The sequence below is a fragment of the Salvelinus alpinus genome, chromosome 7 (genome assembly GCF_045679555.1).
Source record: "Salvelinus alpinus chromosome 7, SLU_Salpinus.1, whole genome shotgun sequence".
NCBI classification, from domain to species: Eukaryota; Metazoa; Chordata; class Actinopteri; order Salmoniformes; family Salmonidae; genus Salvelinus; species Salvelinus alpinus.
The window spans coordinates 40,405,462-40,425,407 of record NC_092092.1 but is presented as its reverse complement, the minus strand read 5'-3'; the positions used below and the strand labels follow the sequence as shown (position 1 = coordinate 40,425,407).

At 43.7% G+C, this 19,946-nt stretch overlaps 1 protein-coding gene across 4 annotated transcripts in view; it reads left to right on the top strand.

Moving 5' to 3' along the window:
* LOC139581016 (thyroid hormone receptor alpha-like) overlaps positions 1 to 19,946 on the top strand; it is a 187,319-nt gene that overhangs the window by 152,765 nt on the left and 14,608 nt on the right. Inside the window, exons 1-6 of one of the 4 annotated variants that reach the window (XM_071410313.1) lie at positions 773 to 1,091; positions 11,850 to 11,911; positions 15,550 to 15,588; positions 18,384 to 18,484; positions 19,151 to 19,298; positions 19,493 to 19,698. In XM_071410313.1, the coding sequence (XP_071266414.1) occupies positions 1,060 to 1,091; positions 11,850 to 11,911; positions 15,550 to 15,588; positions 18,384 to 18,484; positions 19,151 to 19,298; positions 19,493 to 19,698 (588 nt within the window). In that variant the 5' untranslated portion in view covers positions 773 to 1,059. Of the gene's footprint in view, positions 1 to 772; positions 1,092 to 11,849; positions 11,912 to 15,549; positions 15,589 to 18,383; positions 18,485 to 19,150; positions 19,299 to 19,492; positions 19,699 to 19,946 lie in introns of those variants that run through there. The other 3 variants (XM_071410312.1, XM_071410316.1, XM_071410314.1) reach the window with 3 other exon arrangements.

Below are 19,946 nucleotides of genomic sequence, written 5' to 3'. Positions count from 1 at the left end.
TGAAGAAATCTCTCGCCAAACAGAGTCAACACAAAGCCTGTGTTTGTTTCGAGGTTTGGAAGTTCATCTTTAGTGATCTGGTGTTCCGCTGTGTTTCGATAGAGGGAGTTGGCTAGCTCTAGTACAGTGCCATGCTCCATTCCACCATACCCTGTCATTTAGACGATTGTGGGATGGCTAAGGTACAAAGTAACCATTAGAATGTGAATGTATGGGAGGGGACACCTCAGTTGGATAGTATGCACGTTGCGCTGGGAACAATAGGCTGCTGTGTAGTACTGGCCCTGTATAGGCTGGTTAGTATACATATATTAAAGTCAGCCTTCTGGGAAAGTTCCAAAACTTGTTTCCTTTAGTATTAGTATTTCAGTGCCCGAAGACTTGAGTCACACGAAATCACACCTGTGCCAGTTTAAAGGTGTCAGTCAATCTACTTGTAAGTTTGATTTTATTTTCGCAGTTGTTTCTTCACTCGAGTATTGCCAATCTCTGTTTTTGCCTCGTAATTGTTTTGAAGCGCAAAACTGGGTTGTTGGCAATTAGCTACGTTTCGAAATAGCCCTCATTTCAAGCTATTGAGCTTTTGGCTCCGTCGCTGAGGTACAAGAATAGACCCATCGAGCCTGCCTTGAGGTCAGAGCTGACAGCTACCTGTTAGTTGCCATATCAACCCACCTTCAATCATCCCCAAACCTGCTGTCAACCCCTCAGGTGGAGAGGCTGGCCCACAGCCAATCATGAGCATGGGTGGGTCTAACAGGAGAGTGAGAGCCACAGACACGAGAGAGAGTGAGAGAAATACAGTGAAAAGCACAGAGTTGAGATTGTAGGAGGGATTCAGAGAAACAGATCAGCCAGAGAGAGAGAGAGAGAGTCTGCAGGGATTCATACAGAGAGAGAGAGACTGAGAGAGTGAAAAAGAGAGGCAGAGTGGGTGTGTGTGCTAACGAGCCAAGGTCTTTTCAGAGCTAAACATAGCGAGGTTGGCAGCAGTGTCAGTGTACAGTAGATGTGACTCGTATTTGCCAGCGCTGTTTGAGGCCAGCAACTCTTCTCGCTATGCATATTCTACACTCGCACTGCGTCATAAGGTCAGGAATTGTCTTCTTTTTTGGACTGTCAACTTTTGTTTAGCAGATGAATTGTCTCGTGTTGGTGTTGTTGGGGGTCTGCTGTGTCGTTGTAGTTTTGGGCACAGGAATGATGGTACATAGTTTATAGGTCATGTTGCTTGCTTTACTTCTTGAGTAAAGAAAGCAAGACTTGAAGGGTTCTTTAAAGGTTCCTACAAGGCACTTGGCCCCCTAATGGTAAAAATGTGTAGCCTCACCATTTAAATGTGAAATCATTTGTTTGTTTTGTAAAAGATCCGTGCACAGTATTTTTCTCCTTCTTTTTCACTCTCTCTCGCCTCAGCAGAAGACTTGAGCTGTGAAGCTCTGAAGGGCATTTTTTTGTGATATAACACAACAGAAAGCGTTAAGAGGGGACTGGACGCTAGGCTTCGGCTAGTTACTTCTGTGGGGTCCGCTAAAGTGATAAGCTCCTCAGTCTCTGTCTGCTTGACTGTGATGATGGAGGTTGTGTATTTCTGATTTGATTACCTGAGGTGTGATGTTGTTAATGGAGGCTTGGAAGGCGGCAGTGGCATCCCTAGAGTAAGTCCATTGACTTTTTTTTAACCTTTATTTCACTAGGCAAGTCAGTTAAGAACAAATTCTTATTTTTAATGATGGCCTAGGGACAGTGGGTTAACTGCCTTGTTCAGCGGCAGAACGACAGATTTTTACCTTGTCAGCTCAGGGATTTGATCTTGCAACCTTTCGGTTATTAGTCCAACGCTCTAACCACTAGGCTACCTGCTGCCCCGTTAGGTTAGCCCTCAGGAGCTGTGGGGGGGGGGGGGTCGTGAGTAGGTGCGTGTGTGTGTGTAGCAGATGTGATGACCCTGGTTGGGAAAACAGGGACGGAACTCTTTCTGTCTCTATGTGTGTGTATGTATCAGGATACTAAGTGGTGTTGTTCCCTGTGTGTGTGTGTGTGTGTGTGTGTGTGTGTGTGTGTGTGTGTGTGTGTGTGTGTGTGGCTGTGCTGTGCTGTGCTGTGCTGTGCTGTGCTGTGCTGTGCATGCTTGTGTATTCGTGCGACACAGGCAACATCAGAAGGCCACAGGGTGGGAGGCTGTACTGTCATTGGGTTGACAAATTGATGGCTATCACCCCGGGCAACGGTATATCTGATGGCTTTTGATGAGGAAGCCAGAGCTGGAAGTGACATTTACCGTTGGCTATCACCCAATGACAACGCTATACTTGCTGCATTGTTGTTACAGCTGAACATGTTCTATCGGTTCCTCCCATAGTGGCACTCGATGAGGATAAGGGAGTGGGTTTATACCGATGATTGATATATACATACTAGATGACTGATAGGGGGCGCCTTGTTGAAGCCACCATGCCACCATCTTGGTACTCCCCCACCATTGTAAAAAGTATTTTGTAAGCTATAGAAATGCCTTTATTAATGTCTACATACGTTTCTAACAGGTTTATTCTAGTACAGACACGTTCATGCATACTTTGAAATTGTATTATGTCAGCTAAACATATGAATAAAAACAATGCAGAGTTTTTTTTTAAAGTAAGACGAATTTGCTAAATAAACTAAAGGTAAAATAGTAACACAATAAAACAACAATAACGAGGCTATATACAAGGGGTCAATGTGCAGGGGTACAGGTTACATGTAGGTAGGGATAAAGAGACTGTGCATAGATAATAAACAGAGAGTAGCAGCAGCGCATGTGAAGAGTGTAAAGGGATGTCAATATGCATGTGTGTGTGTGTTGGAGTGTCAGTGTAGTATGTGTGAGTGTGGGGTTGGAGTCCAGTGAGTGTACATCAAGACTGTGCAAGAGAGTCAGTGCAAAACATTTGAATAGATAAGAATAAAATAAGGGGGGGCGGGGGTCAATGTAAATAGTCCGGGTAGCCATTTGATTAACAGTTAAGCAGTTTAATGGCTTGGGGGTAGAAGCTGATGGAGTCTGACAATTTTTAGGCCGTTTCTCTGACAACGCCTGGTATCGAGGTCCTGGATGGCAGGAAGCTCGGCCCCAGTGATGCACTGGGCTGTACCCACTACCCTCTGTAGCGTCTTGTGGTCGGATGCCGAGCAGTTGCCATACCAAGCCGTGAGGCAACCGGACAGGATGTTCTCGATGGTACAGCTGTATAACTTTTTGAGGATCTGAGGTCCCATGCCAAATCTTTTCAGCCTCCTGAATAGTCATTGTCGAGCCCACTTCACGACTGTCTTGGTGTGTTTGGACCATGATAGTTCGTTGGTGATGTGGACTCCAAGGAACTTGAAGCTCTCGACCTGCTCCACTACAGCCCTGATGATGTGAATGGTTGCGTACTCGACCCTCCTTTTCCTGTAGTCCACGATCAGCTCCTTTGTCTTAATCATGTTGAGGGAGAGGTTGTTGTCCTGGCACCACACTGCCAAGTCTCTGACTTCCTCCCTATAGGCGGTCTCATCATTGTCAGTGATCAGGCCTACCACCATTGTGCGTGGCTACGCAGTCGTGGGTGAACGGGGAGTACAGGAGGGGACTAAGTATGCACCCGTCAGGGGTCCCCGTGTTGAGGGTCAGCGTGGCGGATGTGTTGTTGCCTACCCTCACCAGCTGGGGCGGCCCGTCAGGAAGTCCAGGTTTCAGTTGCAGAGGTAGGTGTTCATTCCCAAGGTCTTTAGCTTAGTGATGAGCTTGGAGGGCACTATGGTGTTGAATGCTGAGCTGTAGTCAATGAACAAATCAAATCAAAGTTTATTTGTCACGTGCGCCGAATACAACAGGTGTAGACCTTACAGTGAAATGCTTACTTACACGCTCTAACCAATAGTGCAAAAACGGTATTAGGTGAACAATAGGTAAGTAAAGAAATAAAACAACAGTAAAAAGACAGGCTATATACAGTAGCGAGGCTATAAATGTAGCGAGGCTACATACAGACACCGGTTAGTCAGGCTGATTGAGGTAGTATGTACATGTAGAAATGGTTACAGTGACTATGCATACATGATGAACAGAGAGTAGCAGTAGCGTAAAAGAGGGGTTGGCTGGTGGTGGGTGGCGGCATTCTCACGAAGGTGTTCCTTTTGTCCAGGTGGGAAAGGGCAGTGTGGAGTGTAACAGAGATTGTGTCATCTGTGGATCTGTTAGAGTGGATTGTGAATTGGAGTGGGTCTAGGGTTTCTGGGAAGATGGTGTTGATGTGAGCCATGACCGGATCACTAATGATACTGTCCCCACTACAACAACAAAGTAGTTAAATACATGTAATTTTATCCTTGAAACATTTTATTGAAATACGGTAGAATTCCGTTATGTCCTATGGATGACTGCTCCTACTGGGGAGAGCCAATATGGCCGACCTGTAGCTTCAAAGCCTTTCAATGGCCAGTACATAGCATCAGCAATCCAGGTTTTACAGTGCATTTGGAAAGTATTCAGTCCCCATGACTTTTTTCACGTTTTGTTACTTCACAGCCTTATTCTAAAATGCATTCATTTTTTCCCCCTCATCAATCTGCACACAATACCCTATAATGACCAAGTCAAAACAGGTTTTTAGACATTTTAGCAAATGTATTAAAAATAAATAACTGAAATATTACATTTACATAAGTATTCAGACCCTTTACTCAGTACTTTGTTGAAACATATTTGGCAGTGATTACAGCCTTAAGTCTTCTTGGGTATGACACTACAAACTTGGCATACCTGTATTTGGGGAGTTTCTCACATTCTTCTCTGTAGATCCTCTCAAGCTCTGTCAGGTTGGATGGGGAGCGTCGCTGAACAGCTATTTTCAGTTCTCTCCTGAGATGTTCGATCGGGTTCAAGTCCAGCCTCTGGCTGGGCCACTCAAGGACATTCAGAGACCTGTCCCAAAGCCACTGCCGTGTTGTCTTGGCTGTGTGCTTAGGGTCGTTGTGCTGTTGGAAGGTGAACCTTTGCCCAAGTGTGAGGTCCTGAGCACTCTGGAGCAGGTTTTCATCAAGGATCTCTCTGTACTTTGCTCTGTTCATCTTTCCTTCGATCCTGACTAGTCTCCCAGTCCCTGCCGCTGAAAAACATCCCCACAGCATGATACTCCCACCACCATGCATGACTGCAGGGATGGTATTGGCCAGGTGATGAGTGGCGCCTGGTTTCCTCCAGACGTGACGCTTGGCATTCAGGCCAAATAGTTCAATCATGGTTTCATCAGACCAGATAATCTTGTTTCTCATGGTCTGAGAGTCCTTTAGGTGCCTTTGTCAAACTCCAAGCGGGCTGTCATGTGCCTTTTACTGAGGAGTGGCTTTCTGGCTACTCTACCATAAAGGCCTGATTGGTGGAGTGCTGCAGAGATGGTTGTCCTTCTAGAAGGTTCTCCCAACTCAACAGAGGAACTCTGGAGCTTTGTCAGAGTGACCATCGGGTTCTTAGTCACCTCCCTGACCAAGGCCCTTCTCCCCCGACTGCTCAGCTCTAGGAAGAGTCTTGGTGGTTCTTCCATTTAAGAATGATGGAGGCCACCGTTTTCTTTGGGACATTCAATGCTGCAGAAATGTTTTGGTACATTTCTCCAGATCTGTGCCACGACACATATCCTGTCTCTGAGTTCTACGGACAATTCCTTCAACCTCGTGGCTTGGTTTTTGCTCTGACACTGTCAACTGTGGGACCTTATATAGAGAGGTGTGTGTCTTTCCAAATCATGTCCAATCAATTGAAGTTACCACAGGTGGACTCCAATCAAGTTATAGAAACACCTCAAGGATGATCAATGGAAACAGGATGCACCTGAGCTCAATTTTGAGTCTCATCGCAGAGGGTCTCACCTATTTAAATAAGTTATTTCTGTCTTGTTTTTTTTTATACATATTTGCAAAAATTCTAAAAAGCTGTTTTTTCTTTGTCATTATGGGGTATTGTGTGTAGATTGTTGAGGAAAAACGCATATTTAATTAATTTTACAACCAGGCTGCAATGTAACAAAATGTTGAAAGAGTGAAGGGGTCTGAAAACTTTTCACCGGTCTCTCATCCTGTCATATCTTGCATGAAAGCAGTCATGCATGTATATTACAGCCCTATAAACGTGCCTACTTGTTATTGTGGCCCTTTTTGGTTGAGTGTCAAATGCCCTCACGCTGTAGTAAAATAAGTCACTTTATTCCTGTTTGGGTTTGCAGAGTCGCAAATCACACGCGCTTCATTACAAGTACTGTATTTAATATTTTTTAAATAGATTGCCCCAATTAGCCATTTCTCTATTAAACATTTAAGGGTGTTTTGACATTTCGTCCTCTTTAAAAGAACCATATCAGTCCTCTTTAACACTAGATCCGCCAAGACGGTCAATCTGACCGTTTTCAATTTCGGAATTTCAATAACTTCATTTCAATAAAAAAATTGAACCCACCAGTCCCTGACTTCTCCTAAATATGTGTATTTTACACTCCTACATATGTGTATTTTACACTCCTAAATATGTGTATTTTACACTCCTAAATATGTGTATTTTACACTCTAGCAGTACTTTCGGACACATTTCATAAAAGACTAAAACGTTCTGAGCATGCCATCCTCAAAGCGCCATGACTGCATATTTAGTCGAATAGCCGGGCCTCGAAGAGTCCCAATAGCCACCAGTCTAATAAATCCATTCAACGAGAAAAGCCTGGCCTAATCGGACCCCCCTTCGTGCCAATGTCATTTGGTTGTGTTTATGAAGGCGTTAGCTAACACTAGAATACAAAATGTAAAAACTTGAAAGAACATAACGTGTTCATTAGTTTATGTTACTGTAGGCTATACAGTACGACTCATGATGAAGTCTCTCCTGCTCATGGGTGTTGTTCATCCGCTGCTTGAGCAACACGTGTGCGTTGATAGCAGCCAAATCAAGCATGTTGTAAAAACACAGCAACAGGCCAGCGGCGCGTTTCTCCTTCCTCCTGTCACCTCATACAGCCGGGCCATCTGATCTGAAACATTATCCGACTCTCGCTCACCTGCTGCCCGATACGGATCCTTTCCCAGATATGGAAAGCCGTTCAGCATTAATCAGGATAATAATCAGAGATCTCCTGATCCATTTCTTCTCCGCCATCCGAGTCGTTTTTATTCAGATCTTGTAGCAACGCTAACGCAGCACGTGCGGCCTTTTCGTTTTTGGGCTTGCCATTGTAAGTTATGCACGCTCTCACTGTGTAGCCTACTCCAAGTAGGTCTAGAGTAGGCTCATAAAACTGCTTGGATTCAGTGGACTGATATTGGATACACTGTTTTGATATTTAGGAATAATTAGAATATATGCTAGAATGGCCCGAATGGCCTGTCCTTCATTCACAATTGGTGGTTACATAATTATGATTCGTTCGCTCCCCCTCTCACTCATCAACTCACCCATTCTCTCCCATCATAATATACTTCATTTATTTAATCTTGTTGTTATATGTGTGAAAATGTGTTTCGGTATAGTTTTCAACTATCGGAGAAGGAGCGGAACAGGCCGGGGACACCATTCAAATGTTATATAGACTGATTTAGGTAAAGTCTAGGACGAGGGGGACATGACTTTAAAAATGGCAGAGTAATTAAACATTTTAATTTGTTTTCAGTCATTGTGATGCGTTCTGCCTTTCTAGTATTAATATACACAATCACAAATAATTCCATTAATATTTAATTTAGGAAGGTCCTAAAAAAACATGATACAAAAGCAATTTATTTCAAAAGAACAGAGTAGAATGTTTTGAGTTGTATTTATCTGTGCTTAGTTGTCAAGGCTAGATCTGCACCATGCCAATGAAATAAAGTGTTCGTTTAGCAGACATCACAGGCCCTGCCCTACCACAGTCAACACACATATTTTACAGTAAGAATATAATGGAATATCCCAAATGGCTATTGCTGATTGTCACCAGTAGCCTACTCACACGAGGAATGCATGAAAACATGGTTATTCTAGAAAAAAGTGATATTTTAAAACAGTGACCATCCGCGCAATTGTACAGAGTTTTGGCAAAAATAGGTTAATTAGAAACCTTGGAATCTGCACTTTCAGATATGGTATAGAAATCAAAATGTCTGGCCTGCATGGACCTCTGTATGATGATATGGAAGAAGTGCTATTTGGTAAGCGCCTTGCTTCTTTGTCAATGCACGCTGTCAATGCACGCTGCGCAGGGCATCAAGTCTCTTCGTTTTCTATTCGACAATTGATAATATTGTCACCCATCATTGACTATTGTAAATGTAATCTTGTCTTTAGGCCACATCTATTACTATTATTCGTATTCTTATTATTATGTGTGTGAAATTAGTTTCGATATAGTTAAGGTGTAGTCTGAACGGGCCAGCTGGGCGGGAGACTTGTCTAACAGTCGAAAATACACTATCATCTTATTTTTGTATTTACAGTCTATGCGCTTCTGGATGAATCAAGTCATTTCGTGAACCTGAGGTTCCTTATGAACTAGTTTAACATAATAAATGCATTCGTTTATCAATTTATTATTTATTATGGAATATTTATACAATTGAAATATCAAAAATGGTCAGAATAACCGTCATGGCCATTCTAGTAGTTATTAAATTAAGGCGCTCTCAGTTTTAAAGTGAACTTTGGCGTTAAAAAAGGTAAATAACTGAGCTCTCTTAGTATTCACACTGCCCTTGCCTTTTAATGAGGACTCGAACTCTTTTGCCAGTTCACTTCACCCATTTTGTGTCACGAGTCCTCTTTGCATTCATATTGCTATGTTTAGAAAGGAACCAAGATCTCTTTCCAACATTCACTCAATAGACTCTGGGTTTTTTACAAAGTGCAGGACAAGCCATTTAATCAGAACGTGTTATCGGACACCTAGATATACCTACTTACATTTTGGAAGCTAATAGATTGCATTTCGTTAAAAGATGAGATGATAATTGTCATCGAATGATACCAATAATATATACATGTTAATAGTAACAAAATAAACAACAGCAGAATAACTGTCAATTAAATAGTGCTGTAATTGAAAATTGTACACCCAATGTAGGCTACTGCCCCTTTAAAAGCTAGAATTGATTTTGTACCCTATGCTTCTCACACTATTCAAACCCCACTATCGAATAAACAGTTCATGAAGCTCTCGTATAATATCACATATTGCAAACAAATAACCTGACTAAAAACTCCACACATATTTTGGCATTTCTGTGCATCCTCACATTGGCAGCGGTGTAAAGTACTTAATACTTTAAAGTACCGCTTAAGTAGTTGCTTTGGGTATCTGTACTTTAGCATTTCTATTTTTGAAAACTTTAGCTTTTATTCCACTACATTCCTAAAGAAAATTCAGTAATTTTTACTACATTTTCCCTTACACCTAAAAGTACTCGTTACACTGATTACTTAGCAAGACAGGGAAATGGTGAATGCAGAGATATTTGAATGCAGAGATACAGAGGTCCTGATGGCCATTGTCGTGCCATTCACCCGCTGCAATCAACTCATGTTTCAACATGATAATGCACGGCCCGATGTCGCAAAGATCTGTACATAATTCTGGAAGCTGAAAATGTCCCAGTTCTTCCATGGCCTGCATACTCACCAGACATGTCACCCATTGAGCATGTTTTGGGTGCTATGGTCGACGTGTACGACCGTGTTCCAGTTCCCGCCAATATCCAGCAACTTCGCAAAGGCCATTGAAGAGAAGTGGGACAACATTCCACAGGCCACAATCAACAGCCTAATCAACTCTATGTGAAGGAGATGTGTCGCCCTGCATGAGTCAAATGCCCCCCCCCCCCCCCCCCCCGATACCGACTTGCACCCCTTGATACTGACTTGTTTTCTAATCTATCCCCGTACTTTTTTTTCTTACGGTATCTGTGACCAACATATGCATATCCTTATTCCAAGTCATGTGATATCCATAGATTATGGCCTAATTTATTTATTTCACTTGACTGATTTCCTTGTATGAACTGTGACTCAGTTAAATCGTAGAAATTGTTGCATGTTGCATTTATATTTTGGTTTAGTGTATATTTTAAACCAAATACTTTTAGACTTTTACTCAAGTAGTATTTTACGGGGTGACTTTCACTTTTACTTGAGTCATTTTCCAACGTATCTTTACTTCTACTCAAGTATGACAATTTAGTAGTTTTTTTCCCACCACTGTCCATTGGTGCCTAAAAGAGAGAAGGTGTAGATGTGCAGATTCACCCGAAAGAAACGTGTGCTGTTTTGGATATTGATCAAGTATGCACAGAAATGCCCAAATTTGTGTGATTTTTAGTCAGGTTATTTGTTTGCAATATGTGATATATACGAGAGCTTCATGAACTGTTTATTCGATAGTGGGGTTTGAATAGTGTGAGAAGACAAACATATTTGGTGTGAATCACAACATAAGGTACAAAATAAATTGTAGCTCTTAAAGGGGCAGTAGCCTACATTGGGTGTACATTTTCCAATTACAGCATTATTTAATCTGCACTTATTATTCTGTCATTTATTTTGTTACCAATAATATATACATGTTAATAGTATATTTTGATTACAATTATCATCTCATCTTTTAACCACAAAATGGGTGAAGTGAACTGGCAAACGTGTTGAGTCCTCATTCAAAGGCCAAGGCAGTGTAATACAAAGACAACGGAGTTATTTTGCTTCTTTTTTTTTTTAAACCACAGAGTTCACTTTAAAGAGGACTGAGATCGCTTTTTTTTAAAGAGGACTATATGTGAAAACACACTAAGACTCGATTAGGTTCACTGTGGCACCGGCATTACTGTAATTGAAAACAACTCAGTCGGTAATGCAACAAGAAGGGATACACACAGGGTCAGACGCAGTTGGCATTTCAGCCCAATTAGGGAGTCAATGAAACAGCCACTTAAGTCCTTAGGATTTCCCTGGCAACGATGGATCGCTATTTACTGAGAACAGAGAGGGGGGGTTAGTCCAGACAAACTAGTGTCCAAATTCACTTTAGTAAACTATATTATGTTTTATTAAAACATTTTTTAAAGGAGCGGCAGGTAGCCTAGTGGTTAGAGCGTTGGGCCAGTAACTGAAAGGTTGGTAGATCGAATCCTCGAGCTGACAAGGTACAAATCTGTCCTTCTGCCCCTGAACAAGGCAGTTAACCCACTGTTTCTAGGCCATTATTGTAAAAAAGAATACTTTCCTATTTAAATAAAGGATCAATAAAATATGGTGAGATATGCTGAAGTGCTCAGGAGAGTCTGGATGGTTGCAGAGGTGGGACCCTTGGAAGTCTACTAGTGTTGACATCTGATAGATCCTACATCATGACTTGTTAGTGCACTCTCTTCCAGGCTGTGTGCTTCCAGAGCTCCCTAAGGAACTCACAGTCTGCTCGATTCTCCTGTTACAGAGCTATGTTCAGATGTGTGTGTGTGTGCGCATAGATGTGTTTTTGTATGCATATGAGTGTTGCCAACTGTGTACGTGTGTGTGTGTGCGCGAATGTGTGTTTTGGCGTCGTTGTGCGTGTGTGTGTCGTTGTTGTTGTTGTTCCCTGCCTCCCCTCTAATGTAAATCGAAGTGGCAGGCCAGCCATTTTCCCGACCACAGACACTTAGCTAGAGCACTGCTTACAGTCCTGCAAGACTCCTGTAGGAGAACTGTCAGGAGAAAACATGTCCTTCACGCCGCCTGTGTTTTTTGAATTCCTGTGTGTCCTCCTGTACATATACACTAATGTCTCTCTCCTCTCTCTCTCTCTCTGTCTCTATCTATCTTTGACTCTCTCCTTCTGCAGGTGGATCGATGGCCCGAAAAGGAAAAGAAAGAACAGTTCATGCTCGGTGAAGAGCATGTCTGGTAGGTACAGTTACGGTACATTTACAGCCGTTTGCACGCAAGAACACTATGCACACAATGTGGGTTTGATTGAATTCCAGCCTTAGAATCTTCAACTCGGAGAAAAAAAAACTCAAACCTGAATTGTGTTCCCAGCCTGTCACCTGGGTTGTACGGTGTGTGCTTGTGCGGAAGACCCAGAAGCCTCGGCTCATAAATCACTGCCACCTTCTTTACATTTAAGTCTGTGTTTATCACCAAAGAGAAGGGAAAAGAAAGGGATCTCTTTCAACGGGAGGCTGTCACTCTGCTCTCGTTCTTCATGCGGCAGAATGCACTGACTGACAGCTTGGAAGTCGAGGGGCGGAGGGTGAAGAGAAAGAAAAACAGCTTTGAGGAATTTGCAGGACGCTACACGTCGCCTCTGCCGAGATGCCATAAAACCTCTGTGTTTGTCATCTCCTGAACACGCCCGGGCAGACAGACCAATGAGGAAGCCTGTAGGCCCCCAAAACCTAGCATGCTCTCTGGCAGCTAGACCTGAATCATGTGACCCACCACGGTCCATCTCGGCTGGGAAACAATGACAATATGTCTGAACCGGGCTTTGAGGGGTGGTGGGGCATAGTGCAGGTCCTTATTACCTAAGTGTTATAGGTTATGTCATTGGCACATGCCATGGCACGGAAGGAAGGTAATGGGTTTCTTAAAAATATTATTTTGGGGGGAGAGGTTGTTTGTTACCGAAACTGAGTAGAGGTTTAACTCTTGCCTACAATAAACAATATGTCATTTTGCCTGAAATTGATTTTCTATCTAGTTTAAGTGAAGTATTTTTCTATGAAGAAAGCATTGCCCCTTCCATTGTATTCGGTGAAAATAGATTTAAATGTGACTTTTCTTTTCTAAACAGAAATGAATGGATATGGACAGACTGGGTCAGAGAGTACAGGTCAGTTACATACATCCTTTTGGGTCGGAGCATATCGAATTGGAATTTGAATAGATGGGACAGTACTTCAATTGAGATATTGGAGTAGGGGCAACTACGGCAGTGGGCTTGGGCTGCAGCGGCACTATTGAGTTTGGGCTCGGGTTCCTAACAAAACCCACACAGACTTGGGATCAGCCTGAGACTGAGACTGGGCGTCCCTACCCTGCCTTTCCCTGCCTTCTCCCTGTCAAGTGTCCATTCCTTTGCTTCTGTTTTTCTGCCATAAGGGGAGGGCCAGACTGACACTAGTAAGACTGTACTCAGTGTGGGCCAGACATAAACACACACGCCAAAACACCCACACGTTTACTCCCTTTTTACTCTCTCTCTCTAGGGATAGTACACACACACGTGTGCGTAAGGTGGTACACCCTCACATTCGTGCACGCTCACACACACACACACACACACACACACACACACACACACACACACACACACACACACACACACACACACACACACACACACACACACGTACACGTACACACACACACACACACACACACACACAGCAATGCAGAGAGAGGAGCCTACACAGACATTACTTCTTGGCTCCCGAAGCTGCGTCCAAGGATCTGCTATTGGCTGTGTTTGTGTAACACGCAGCGTACCATTTCCTCTCTCCTCCCCTCGTATCACAGCTATATATTTTATTAAATGGCGGGCTGTAGGCTGTTTCCTGTTTCTACGCATTCCCCCACTAAATCCCAATGTTCTGTATGGAAAAAGTACAGATTTACCTTTTTCCTGAGGTGGCTTGGGAAGGGGAAGACTAGAAGAGCACTGGCCTGAAGGAGGGAGGAGAAAGAGAGAAAGGGAGGAGGTAGAGAGAGAGGCTGTCTGGTGGGTGTTTTTGTCTTCTACCCAAGGGCGAGGCAGACTTGATTGCTTTAGAGTGTCTCTCACACTGAAGGGTGCTTGTTGGAGTCTCTCTCTGCCAATGTACCATTTCTCAAGTGAGGAGATTTATTTAAGGACTTACTCCTTCATTACATGCCAGGGAAAGAAAGACAGTACCGAATAGGTTAACCTCCTCACTCTCAGGCGAACACAAACAGAGACACACACATACATACATGCGCGAGTGCACACAAACACACATTGTCACACTGTCGTCTCCTCTAGTGGTTTGTATCCTGACTCTCATGTGATGGGGTCCTCAGGCCAAGATCTTAGGATAAGATCATGAGTTTTTGTTTGACTGTGTTCTATTGTATGTCTGCTTATACCAGGGTTGGGGTCAATTCCATTTCAATGCCGATCAATTCAGAAAGTAAACCCAATTCCAATTCCCAATTTTCCTCCATGAAAATAATTGAAGATAATTGGAATTGTAATTTCCGTGTAATTCCTGAATTGTCTGAAATTGAAATGGAATTGACCCCAACCCTGTTTCATACTTCATATATATCTGGAGATACAGGTAACTGCCAAAATAAAATAAATACCAACATAGTGTTACTCAACCCTCTGTTTACTCAATCCACAAGCAAGCATACAAGGCCTTCCCTCGTCCCCCCTTTGGCAAATCAGATCACGACTCTATACTCCTGCTTCCTCTTTACAGACAGAAGCTCAAACAGGAAGTACCCATGATGCGCTCCGTCGAAAAATGGTCAGACGAAGCAGAGGCTGTGCTGCAGGAATGCTTTGCTAGCGCTGACTGGAATATGTTCCCGGACGATTAGCGTCGACAAGCTCACCACCTCCGTCCCCGGCTTCATCAGGAAATGCATCGCAGACATCGTCTCCACAGTGAAGGTTCGCTTCTTCCTAAATCAAAAGCCCTGGATTAACTCTGAGGTGCGCAGTAAACTAAAGGACAGAGCTACCGCTCACAGAGCAATCACATCCAACTCCAGGGCTACGGCTGAGGACACGAACATGTACAAGAAGTCCCACTACGACCTCCGCAGAGCCGTCAAACAGGAAAAAAGACAATATTGGAACAAGGTGGAAACCTATTATACCGGCGCCTATGCTTGACGCATGTGGCAGGGGCTACAGTACATTACAGACTACAAAGGAAGCCTGATCTGCCCAACGATGCTTCTTTACCATATGAACTCAATGCCTTGAATGCGTGCATTGACGAAAAACAACACAGAGCCCTGCATGAGGGCCCCCGCTAATCCGGAAGACCGGGTGATCTTTCTCTCTCCGAGGCTGACGTACGTTTTTTTAATGGGTTAAGGCTGATAGGCTAGACACTATTCCAGGGAGTGTCATCAGAGTATGCCAGACCAACTGGCAGGCATCTTCACAGACATTTTTAACCTCTCATTCGCCCAGTCTGTAATCCCCACGTTTCAAGCTGACTACCATCATTCCTGTTCCCAAAAACTCTTAAGTCATCCTGCCACAATGACCATCGCTCTGTAGCACACATCTGTGATAATGAAGTGCTTTGAAAGGCTGGTTAGGAAATTAGTTTCTTAAAAACAATTATGCGAGAAGTGGTTCGTTACCAAAACTAAGTCGAGGTTTAGCTGATGCCTAAAATAAACAGCATGTCATTTTGCCTTAAATTTATTTTGAAATACTTTATTTCATCTAAATGTATCTAGATTAAGTGTATTATTTTTCTATGAAGAACGAATTGCCCCTTCCATTTTGTATTCGGTGAAAATATATTTAAATGTGACTTTTCTTTTCTAAACAGAAATGAATGGATACGGACAGACTGGGTCAGAGAGTACAGGTCAGTTACATACATCCTTTTGGGTCGGAGCATATTGAATTCGAATTTGAATAGATGGGACAGTACTTCAATTGAGATATTGGAGTAGGGGCAACTACGGCAGTGGGCTTGGGCTGCAGCGGCACTATTGAGTTTGGGCTCAGGTTCCTAACAAAACCCACACAGACTGGCTTGAGATCAGCCTGAGACTGAGACTGGGCATCCCTACCCTGCCTTACCCTGTCTTGCCCTGCCTTCTCCCTGTCCAGTGCATTTCAGTGTGCTTCCTGAAGTGTCTGGAATTGAAATGGAATTGACCTCAACCCTGGTTTATACTTTATATACACACACACACACACACACACACACACACACACACACACACACACACACACACACACACACACACACACACACACACACACACACACACACACACACACACACACATACAGTGGGGAGAAGAAGTATTTGATACACTGCCGATTTTGCAGGTTTTCCTACTTACAAAGCATGTAGAGGTCTGTAATTTCTCTCATGGGTACACTTCAACTGTGAGAGACGGAATCTAAAACAAAAATCCAGAAAATCACATTGTATGATTTTTAAGTAATTAATTTGCATTTTATTGCATGACATAAGTATTTGATCACCTACCAACCAGTAAGAATTCCGTCTCTCAGAGTTTTTCTTTAAGAAGCCCTCCTGTTCTCCACTCATTACCTGTATTAACTGCACCTGTTTGAACTCGTTACCTGTATAAAAGACACCTGTCCACACACTCAATCAAAGAGACTCCAACCTCTCCACAATGGCCTAGACCAGAGAGCTGTGTAAGGACATCAGGGTTAAATTGTAGACCTGCACAAGGCTGGGATGGGCTACAGGACAATAGGCAAGCAGCTTGGTGAGAAGGCAACAACTGTTGGCGCAATTATTAGATAATGGAAGAAGTTCAAGATGACGGTCCAAACTCAGCTCCCTGCCATCCAAGACCTCTATACCAGGCAGTGTCAGAGGAAGGCCCAACAATATTTCAAAGACTCCAGCCACCCAAGCCACAGACTGTTCTCTCTGCTACCGCACAGCAATTATGGAACCAACAGAACAGCTTCTACCGCCAAACCATAAGACTTCTAAACAAGACTGCTAAATTAGATAATCAAATGGCTACCCGGACTACCTTAATTTATCCTTTTTTTGCACAAACTCTGTTGCACAGACGCTATGCACACACACTGAACTCTACTCACAAATACAGTTGAAGTCGGAAGTTTACACACACCTTAGCCAAATACATTTTAACTTAGTTTTTCACAATTCCTGACATTTAATCCTAGTAAAAATTCTGTTTTAGGTCAGTTAGAATCACCACTTTAATTTAAGAATGTGAAATGTCAGAATAATAGTAGAGAGTGATTTATTTCAGCTTTCATTTCTTTCATCACATTCCCAGTGGGTCAGAAGTTCACATACTCATTTAGTATTTGGTAGCATTGCCTTTACATTTTTTAACTTGGGTCAAACATTTTGGGTAGCCTTCCACAAGCTTCCCACAATAAGTTGGGTGAATTTTGGCCCATTCCTCCTGACAGAGCTAGTGTAACTGAGTCAGGTTTGTAGGCCTTCTTGCTCGCACACGCTTTTTCAGTTCTGCCCACAAAGAACAGCTTCAATGCACCTTGGCGTATATTCTACAAGTGTCTGGAACTCGATGCGACACCATTCTTGTTTTTTTAAATGTGGTATTTTGGGTATTGATTAGGATCCCCATTAGCCTCTGTAAAAGCATCAGCTACTCTTCCTGGGGTCCACATGAAACATGACATAATACTGTACATAGTACAGAACGTTATTAGTCAAGGACTGAACTACATCAATTTAAAACGTCACACACAGAGTACATACACACAATATCTAGGTCTAATTTATAATACAGTGCCAATTACAATACAATATATATAAAATGGCTGTCTCTTCACAGTCCCCTTTGTGCAGTAAGGTGTTATTTTATCTGTCTTTTTATCTGTTTTCATTGCTAGCTTGAGTTACCTGCGGTGGCACAGAGTTCCATGTAGCCATGGCTCTATCTAATACTGTGCGTTTCCCAGCCTCTGTTCTGGACCTGGGGACTGTGAAGAGACCTCTGGTTGCATGTCTTGTACTGATGAGTGTCCCAACTGTGTGCCAACTGCTTGGACAGACAGTTTGGTACCTGCAACAGATCAATACTTCGCACAAAGGCCAATAGTGATGCAGTCAATCTCTCCTCAACTTTGATGTCGGTGGAAAACGCGGTGTTCAATTGGGTTGAGATCTGGTGACTGACACACACACACACACACACACACACACACACACACACACACACACACACACACACACACACACACACACACACACGCACACGCACACACACACACACACACACACCCTTTAACCCCCCTATGCCTTTTTAAGACCCCTCTTTCAAAGTCACTGAGATCTCTTCTTCTAGCCATGGTATCCAAAATAATGGGCAACTGGGCTTTTTTTTAATACATGACCTTAAACATGATGGGTTGTTGATTGCTTAATTAACTCAGGAACCACACCTGTGTGGAAGCACTTTGTATCCCTCATTTACTCAAGTGTTTCCATTATTTTGGCAGTTACCTGTATCTATTACGCCTATCTTGAAACGTCTGAGGTCCGAAAATACTGACTATCTTTAAAGCATCAGTACTGCGTGGCAATAGTGTGAACGTCAGGTCTTGTCCTCATACTCACTCCTTCTCATCCCACTCTCCTTCTCCACCTCTCTCTGTGTGCTGCAGGGTACATCCCCAGCTACCTGGAGAAGGATGAACCGTGCGTGGTGTGTGGAGACAAGGCCACTGGCTACCACTACCGCTGCATCACCTGTGAGGGCTGCAAGGTGAGACACACAGGGCCTATATGCACTCCCTACGGAGCACAACTTTTGAATGGAGCCTGCACTGTTTCTTTTCACTTTAAGCACTGGATCAGTGAAGAACAAGGTCAGGACAAGGCCAGGAAATACAAAGATCAGATGGGGGAAGGGTTGATCTCAACACCATAAGGATAGTCACATGCATTCAATTCGGGGCAGGTTTTTTGCCTGAATTTAATGCACGCACAGACGGACGGACGGACGGACGGACGGACGGACGGACGGACGGACGGACGGACAGACAGACAGACAGACAGACAGACACACAGACACACAGACACACAGCGTGACAGCTTCCTCAATATTTACAGTATGTCATATCTATGTCAGTTCTGTCATCCTCACTCTAGTCCAAGTGACTCTGACTGACTCTCTCTCGGTCTCTCTCCTCCCCCCCTTCAACTCTGCACCATGGTCTGTCTGCCACCCGTGTGAAATCCTCACACACGCATGTACACACACACACACACATGTACACACACACACACACACACACACACCCTCTGGCTCGCTCTTTCTTCCTACTTCCCTTTTTCAATTGTTTTTCTTCCCCCTCTCCCTCCCCTCTTTCTCTCTTCACCCTCTCCCTCCCCTCTTTCTCTCTTCACCCTCTCTCGCCCGCTCTTCCAGGGTTTCTTTCGGCGGACAATTCAGAAGAACCTCCACCCCGCCTACTCCTGTAAGTACGATGGCTGCTGCATCATCGACAAGATCACCCGCAACCAGTGCCAGCTGTGCCGCTTCAAGAAGTGCATCGCAGTGGGCATGGCCATGGACCGTGAGTGTCTCTCACACACACACACAAACTCTCACACTCGTACGCACACACACCGTGTGTCGTGCACAATATCATACATATTACACATTTACAAACATTTTACAAGTCATACGGATGCCTTCAGTCGTGACTCCTTGATGTAACTGAAATACATTTTCTTTCCCCCTTTTTTGTTCCTCCTTTCTCTCTCTCAGTCGTCCTGGACGACTCTAAGCGGGTGGCCAAGCGGCGTCTGATCGAGGAGAACCGGGAGAAGAGGAAGAAGGAGGAGATGGTGAAAACTCTGCAGAACCGGCCGGAGCCCACCTGCTCAGAGTGGGAGCTGATCCGCATGCTGACCGAGGCCCACCGCCACACCAACGCACAGGGCTCCCACTGGAAACAGAAACGCAAGTTCCTGGTAAGAGGATGAAGGACAGGATGGCTGCCAGACTATGAGATGTTTTAATGACAAAGACAAGCAGAGACGTAACAGGTGTTGAAGCAAGCAGACATGACAGGCCCCGCCGGGACAAAACTCTAGTACATATCTAAAGTACATTTTCTCAAAGCCTTACTTCCTTGTTCATCTCTGTTGATACCTGGTTTTGCATCATAATGTGCCTTGCAATAATTGGTTACAGTAATCAAATTCAACATGTCACAACA